This window comes from Octopus sinensis, linkage group LG27, assembly GCF_006345805.1.
Source record: "Octopus sinensis linkage group LG27, ASM634580v1, whole genome shotgun sequence".
Classification (NCBI taxonomy): Eukaryota; Metazoa; Mollusca; class Cephalopoda; order Octopoda; family Octopodidae; genus Octopus; species Octopus sinensis.
The window spans coordinates 17217858-17226534 of record NC_043023.1 but is presented as its reverse complement, the minus strand read 5'-3'; the positions used below and the strand labels follow the sequence as shown (position 1 = coordinate 17226534).

At 38.8% G+C, this 8677-nt stretch overlaps 1 protein-coding gene across 1 annotated transcript in view; it reads left to right on the top strand.

Annotated features, from left to right (window-relative positions):
- Nucleotides 1–2828: 2828 nt before the first annotated feature.
- LOC118768099 overlaps nt 2829–8677 on the top strand; it is a 15636-nt gene continuing 9787 nt past the window's right edge. The window contains exons 1-3 of the mRNA XM_036513911.1: nt 2829–2867; nt 4131–4460; nt 4983–5074. Of these exons, the coding sequence (XP_036369804.1) occupies nt 2855–2867; nt 4131–4460; nt 4983–5074 (435 nt within the window). The 5' untranslated portion in view covers nt 2829–2854. The remainder of the gene's footprint in view (nt 2868–4130; nt 4461–4982; nt 5075–8677) is intronic.

Below are 8677 nucleotides of genomic sequence, written 5' to 3'. Positions count from 1 at the left end.
GGGATTTTCATAGAAAAAAGCACCTTTTTGATATAAATAATTTTTGGTGTTAACATGGTCCGATTTTGATTTTATCTTGTACGGAAGGAAGAGCAAGCCATCTTCTATCATACTCTCAATTTTGGTCAACTCTCGCCGCAGGGTCTCAGAGGAGATAGTGTTAGTTGAAGGCTACCAAACCTGCCGCACACGGACAACTTCAGCTTTATATAGAGAGATAACACACACACATTAATACACATACATACACACACACACACACATTTATATATGTATGGATGTATTATATATATGTACATCTGTCCAGTTCTTGCCATATTTTTATCCTTCACTTCCTACACACACACACGCGCGCGCGCGCATGCATGCACACATACACACATACACCTTCTTAGCTTACAATTTCTTTCTTTCAACAATTGACAACTGAAGTACGTTCGACAACGAATACTACCAAAAGTTAGCGACAGATCTCTGTTTCCTTTTTTTTTTTGAGGATTGGTTTAAGCATCAATAAGAGAAAGTAGCAGAATGTGTGATGTTGAATAAGAGTTGCAGAAAGAGGATATGATAGTGGTATACACTTGCAAAGAGAAAGTAGGAGAAAGTGTGGTAATAGCAGGAGTAAAGCATTTGAAATGAGAGAGGCAAAATCGTAAAATATTGAGTTTTCTCGAATTTTTGCTAACTGGGGGTGAAATTGAAAAGGTATATGCCATGACCCAATCGAATCTACTTCGAAAAATCATAGGTAAATTCCAATTGAAGAAATTCTATATTGTACAATTGTATTAAAAAGAAACATAGTCACAGGCAGAGAAAATCTGCCTTTTATCATAAGAGATACAAAGGAGGGAGACTAATCTCTGAACAGTTGCTCAAAATATAATTTCCTCTAAATATTTATCATACGAGACGCTTCACCGTTTATAAAAAAAACGTTTGGATAATGTGGTTCTTATAACACACGGTCTGAATATGGTATGATAATGGCTGCAATTCTCTGACTAAGAAAGAACTACTCAATCGAGGCTCAATGAAACCTGTGGCTAAACAACAGCAACCTTCAATGTCAAATTTCCAAGCTGCCTTCCGCTAAGAGGTCATACACTTCTCTGAAACTGCTGACTGTATCCCAAATCCTCTCTCATTTGTCCTTCATTTCAAAAACATTTTAGACTTTTAATTCTACTTTATTTGTTATTCATGATTATTATTTTTTAACGAGTGATATACTCTTTTACTTGTTTCAGTCATTTGACTGCGGCCATGCTGGAGCACCGCCTTTAATCGAGCAACTCGACCCCGGGACTTATTCTTTTTGTAAGCCCAGTACTTATTCTATCGGTTCTCGTTTGCCGAACCGCTAAGTAACGGGGACATAAACACACCAGCATCGGTTGTCAAGCAACGCTAGGGGGACAAACAAAGACACACAAACACACACACGCATATATATATATATATATATATATATATATATATTATATATATATATACGACGGGCTTCTTTCAGTTTCCGTCTACCAAATCCACTCACAAGTTTTTGTCGGTCCGAGGCTATAGTAGAAGACACTTGCCCAAGGTGTCACGCAGTGGGACTGAACCCGGACCATGTGGTTGGTAAACAAGCTTCTTACCACACAGCCACTACTCCTGCACCTATATATATATATATATATATATTATATATATTATATATATATATAGATATATAATATTATATATTATATATATATTGTATATATATATATATATATTATATATATATATATATGTATATATATATATATATATATATTATATATATATATATATATATATATGTATATATATATATATATATATATATATATATATATATATACGACGGGCTACTTTCAGTTTCCGTCTACCAAATTCACTCACAAGGCTTTTGTCGGTCCGAGGCTATAGTAGAAGACACTTGCCCAAGGTATCACGCAGTGGGACTGAACACGGAACCATGTGGTTGGTAAACAAGCTACTTACCATACAGCCACTCCTGCGCCAATATGTGTAAAGTTTGTAGGATACGTCAATGTGAATCAACTTTAATATTTTATTAGCAGCTTTATCGATCGAAGGTCAATTTATCGATCGAAGATCAATTTAGTACTAACAGTGAAGTTTGTTAGTTAACATCCATACTTTTCTCGAAAGACATTATGAATATCCGCTTGACATCGAAATACAAACATGAACAAGCCTTCATTAATTCAAGCTCTTAAATCTCTGCTTGTTATGATTGACCGCACTTCATCCAACAACATTAAATATGATATATCCAGGTCAAAAGGCAAAACAAATTAATCGAAAGCTATCGATATATTGCTAAGCTTATAAATACAGGCAGCTTGTTTCAAGAGGTATTGTTGCGGAGACGGGTGAATAGAAGCGGTCATTGATTGGAAAAGTAACGAAGCTGAGAGTGAAACTGATAATTTATAAATAATCGTGAAAGCAAAGTATTTTGGAAAGAAAGCAACAACAATATAAGACTCCAAGTTTGCGAACGTATTTGAGAAAAGCGAAATAACCTGCGGGCAAATTCTAGAGTCAGAGGGAACGAAGGTTCAAGTTGTACATCTTTCTTAATAAGAGAGTAAATAATCTGAAGATATTGTTTTAAGGACATATCATCTTCTTGAAGCTTGAACTGTGAAATATCCTAAGTTTATTCTTAAATTGTCGGAACGAAGAGAATAGAAAGGAATAAAAGAAATCCTGTTTATCGAAACTGGAAAAAAGAAATATTAAAAGGCAGAAGATATTGTTTCCAGTGAGATATGTCCGGTTTAAAAGGGAAGTTTACTTAACAAACTCTCTAACAGTCATGAACCTTAAAGGTAAGTGAATTAATGATATTAAGAATGAAAAGAGAGATAATTACTAAATTTGTTTTCATAATTCTATGATATGCTTACGACTCTAGCAGCTCTTGATAAACTTTCTTCACTATTTCCTATAAAGGAGTCTATGTCTACTCGAGCAAACTGCACGCAGCCTTCTGCTTATATTAACCCTCTTCCGTACTTTCTAGGTATGTATAATCTTGCTATTATTGCCCTTGGGTCGAGTCCTCCATTCATATTGAATTCCTTCCTAGTTCTTCTGTCTACCTTTGCTAATTCAGTTATCTCCAATCTACAAATGCTGCTGAGTATCTAAGTAATGATACGACCCGAGTATTTACGACCTTCGCTAGATTCGAACCATTTACTTTGATTTCATTAGCTTCCTCACCCTTCTGATGTACTCCTCAATTTTCGTTTTCATTTCTGTAGATAGTACTCTGGCAGATTCTAATACGTCTAGATACTTATAACTCTCTCCTCCTTTCTATGATTTTTATGTCTGGCCATCTGTTAAATGGATGCCTTCGCTGTTGACAACCTTTCTCCTTCTCATGGCTAATATTACACAAGGCGGCGAGCTGGCAGAAACGTTATAGCACGTCGGTCGAAATGCGTAGCCGTATTTCGTCTGCCGTTACGTTCTGAGTTCAAATTCCGCCGAGGTCGACTTTGCCTTTCATCCTTTCGGGGTTGATAAATTAAGTACCAGTTTTGCACTGGGGTGAATGTAATCGACTTAATCCGTTTGTCTGTCCTTGTTTGTCTCCTCTGTGTTTAGCCCCTTGTGGGTAGTAAAGAAATATAATATTGCACACATATCTACGCCAAATTCCATGGCTGTATCTTTGCTGAAGAGTCTTACAGTCTGTATTAAGGAATCAATCTCTTTTTCATTCGTAGTAAAAAATGCTTCAGATCATCCTTGTAGAGCCAACGGTTTACTGTGCCCTTACTATTTCTCAAATTATACTCTGCCTTTGCTTTTCTTAATACTAAACTGAGGAAGTGGGTAGCGACATTTCTTCCGGGTCTACGTTAGGAGTTCAAACCCCGCTGAGGTCGTAGGCGACCCGTACACCAGGTACATTCACACAGTTTATTCTGTATAAAGCCACGGTCTGGTGGTTAGAGCAGCGGACTCGCGGTCGAGGGATCGTGGGTTCGAATCTCAGACAAATAGAGAAAGAGACAGAGAGAGATAAATAGACAGAAACGAATGTATGCTGTATACTTGTATGCTTGGATATTTTTCAGGAATGGAAACATCAATTCAATGTCATTTGATTCTCCTGTTGCTGCCAGCTTTGACGCTTGTAGTTTTCGTGACTCCGACGACTGGAGAGTCAGCGAACAGAAATGGTTTATTCAGAAAAATCTCTTCTTCAAAATGCATAAGTGACCAGAGAATAACAACTGCAAAAACGGTGTCTGCTATAGAATGTTCGAGTTGGTGCATGTCACAAGACGAATGCCAGTATTTTAGCTATTGTAAAGGTACATGTCATATACATGGATTGTGGTACGACAAAGAAATCGAAGATTATGATTGCAACTGTTCATTGTATATTTCGTTCCCAGAAAACGGTATGTAAATCAGCATTTTCTTGCATAATGTTCTGATTTTGATATATTTTAATCAATAAGAGGGCGGCGAGCTGGCAGAATCGTCAGCACGCCGGGCGAAATGCGTAGCCGTATTTCGTCTGCCGTTACGTTCTGAGTTCAAATTCCCCCGAGGTCGACATTGCCTTTCATCCTTTCGGGGTCGATAAATTAATTACCAGGTACGCACTGGGGTCGATATAATCGACTTAATCCATTTGTCTGTCCTTGTTTGTCCTCTCCGGAAAGTGAATACTTTACGGCTGTTTTCAATGATGAGTTTTTAAAATTTATTCTGCGACAGACTGACAGTTGTTCTAGCATTTGTACAAAATGAAAGTGAAAGTAAGTGTAAATATTACCCTGAGAAACAAAAGGGACATTTTTTCGTTTTTTACCAGTTTGTCCAACACATTCATGTAACTCGTTCCTGCCATTTAAGGGCTAACATCTTGTCTATACATTTACATCTAAATTGTTGATTTCTATTTATTGCTGATTCAGGTACAAACTGGCAGAGAATGTTTAAAATGACCGAAAACTCATTTACAAGGAGTCTTATTTATTTATACTGTGACAAATTTCCTATGGAAAAGGTAATGAACTTTTGAAATTTCAAAATTTTCTGCATTTAATAAACGTAGGAGTGGCTGTGTGGGTAGTAGCTTGCTTACGAACCACATGGTTTCGGGTTCAGTCCCACTGTGTGGCACCTTGGGCAAGTGTCTTCTACTATAGCCTTGGGCCACTCCTACACCTATGTTGATAGTTCTTCTTCTTCTTCTTCTTCTTCTTCTTCTTCTCTTCTTCTTCTTCTTCTTCTTCTTCTTCTTCTTCTTCTTCTTCTTCTTCTTCTTCTCTTAATTATTATTATTATTATGATTATGATTATTATTATTATTATTATTATTATTATTATTATTGAGTGAGAGAGCAGTGCATGTCATCAAAGTGGCACTGGGGTAAAATATATAAAGCCCAGTATACCCATCATGACTACCCGTCTGATAAGGGTACATCATGCACATGCATCACAACCATATGTGTGCGACATGGTGACCTCATATCAAGATAAACAGCACATCACCTTGCAGGTGGGGCTCAGTTAGGATTTTCTTCTGGTCGAGTAACCCATCCCGCTCAAAAGGTCCCTGAATAAGGGTTGTTTAAGGATGTTGAACGAAACACCCATGTTTCCAGAGGTGAATTATTCAATCCCCAAATAATCCCTCTCAACACATGGCTATGATGCTCCCTCAAGACCGTCACAATGACTAGAGGGTTAGTTTAGTGGCTTTTAGTTACAGATCTTCACTTTCTGAGTTCAAGTTCCGTCGAGGTTACCTTTGATTTACATCATTCTAGGGACGATAAAATAATATGACAGACGTCATCAGATCGTAGTGAGAGGATTTCATAGACGTCAACATAACTAAGTGTGTTTGGAGATTGAATCGGTGTCTTGACCAGGAATACTTTGTGGAGGCGCGTGGCTTAGTGGTTAGGGTGTCAGCATCATGATCGTAAGATTGTGGTTTCGATTCCGGGACCGGACGACGCGTTGTGTTCTTGAGCAAAACACTTCATTTCACGTTGCTCCAGTCCACTCCAGCTGGCGAAAATGAGTAACGCTGCGAAGGACTGGCGTCCCGTCCAGCTGGGGAACACATACGCCATTGAAACCGGGAAACCGGGCCCATGAGCCTAGCTAGGCTTTCAGAGAGGCACATGGCCTAGTGGTTATAGCAGCGGACTCGCGGTCGAGGGATCGCAGGTTCGAATCTCAGACCGGGTGTTGTGTGTGTGTTTATGAGCGAAAACACATAAGCTCCACGCGGCTCCGGCAGAAGGTAATGGCGAAATTTCTGCTGATTCTTTCGCCACAACTTTCTCTCACTTTTCCCTCCTGCATCTTGCAGCTCACTTGCAACGGACTGGCGTCCCGTCTAGGTGGAGAACCTATACACCAAGAAACCGGGAAAAGGAGACTGAACAAATGAATCAGAATATCGAATGATTCGTTCTTGTCATCGGTACCTTGGTGTAGGAAGACCGCAAGAGTTGAAAGGGATTGTGAGCATGGGAACTAATAAAAAAGCGATTTAAGGAGGAATTTGACGAGCTGAAGTTGGATCGATTAAGAATAAATACTTTGAAGTAGAACAACCTGGGGTTTTAACTGCTAAGATTGAAATAAGAATGGTGAGTGTTTATAAGTGTAGGTGTATAGGGTTGAGTAAACATGAGTTGGAGGAAGACGGAGAGAGATTATGAGAAGGTTCTGTGTCGGGAAGCAAAGCTGTTTATCTTAAAGTTTGAAAGAAAGAGGTGGAAGGATGAAGTTTAGGTCGAAATTTGCGAATATGTAGATACTCTCTCTCTCTCTTCTCTCTCTCTCTTTTACTCTTTTACTTGCTTCAGTCATGTGACTGCGGCCATGCTGGAGGAGCACCTTTAGTCGAGCAAATCGACCTCGGGACTTATTCTTTGTAAGCCCAATGCTTATTCTATCGGTCTCTTTTTGCCGAACCGCTAAGTGACAGGGAAATAAACACACCAACGTCGATGGTCGATTTGTAACAAAAAATATCTACCGTGTAGAAATTTGTGAATCTTTTTTTACCGCAAAAATAATCGAAAGAACCTGCTTGTCGGTTCGCTGTATGGGTAGGCAATCAGTTTTTTTTTATTTCAAAATTGATTGTAATGGTCGATTTGTAACAAAAATGTCTACCGTGTAGAAATTTGTGAAATTTTTTTACCGCAAAAATAATCGAAAGAACCTGCTTCTCTATCTCCCTATACTTTCTTCCGCTACTACCAGCGAACGTGAAGCTTGAACTACTGGCTTCATATTTCCTTCTTTATACTTTGTAGCATGACAGCTCCTATTCAATAACCCGATGCAATCGAAGCTTCGACTTTGTCCATTTCAGGATCGAAATACGCTGGTGACAAATCAGAAATTAGTATTTTTTTATCTTTTCAAACGCATTTTGATACTTTACCGACGAATTCCATTTTGCTTTTTTCCCCCACAAAGTGTAGTTTGTCACGTGCAATTTTTGCTGTTTTTCTTGACATAGGTTTCTTTATTTTCTACCAGGTGTAGGTGTTAAAGATTGAAATGTCACTACCGTATCCAGTTGTAATTTAATATCCACTCCGTTTATGGCGGGGAGCTGGCAGAAACGTTAGCACGCTGGGCGAAATGCGTAGCCGTATTTCGCCTGCCGCTACATTCTGAGTTCAAATTCCGCCGAGGTCGACTTTGCCTTTCATCCTTTCGGGGTCGATTAAATAAGTACAGTTACAAAATAAAATACCATGAAATATACAGGGATCGATATAATTGACTCTTACCTACCCACAAATATGTAATCCTGTATCAATGTAGTTAATCAATATTATTATCAAAGTTGACCTCGGCGGAATTTGAACTCAGAACGTAGCGACGCGCGAAATACAGCTAAACATTTCGACGGGCGTGCTAACAATTCTGCCAGCCCGCCGCCTTGACCTTCATAATAATACTAATGCTTTCTACGATAGGCACAAGGTCTGAAATTTTGTGGAAGGGGCCCAGTCGATTAGTACGCTACTGGTACTGAATTTAACTGACCCTCCCCCGAAAGGATGAAGGCAAAGTCGACATTGGCGGAATTTTGAACTCAGAACGTAAAGACAGACGACATACCGCTAAGTATTTCGCATGGCGTATAACGATTCTACCAGCTCGCTAACTTATCCTTCATAATAATAATAATCTTTTTCTACTATAGGCACAAGGCCTGAAATTTGGTAGACGGGGGATAGTCGATTAATTTGACCCCAATATTCAACTAGCTCTTATTTTATTGACCCCGAAAGAATAAACGGTCAAGTCGACCTCAGCGGAATTTGAACTCACAACGTAGCGAGAGATGAAATATCGCTAAGAATTTTTGCCGGCGTGCTAACGATTCAACCAGCTCACAGAGAGAGAGAGAGAGGGTGGGGTGAATGGTTGTATAGATCACAAATCTTAAAATGTTTATAGAAGATCTTTTAAGCGTTGGTTCGGTCAGTTGCCAAATAAGATTCCTTACGGTGGAGTCACCCCTTTAACATTAATGTTGTGTGTTGTAGTTGATAGAGAGAAGAGAAGTGTTTCAGAAATATGACAGACGAGGATTTTTCTCAGATGAAAATTGTTTTTT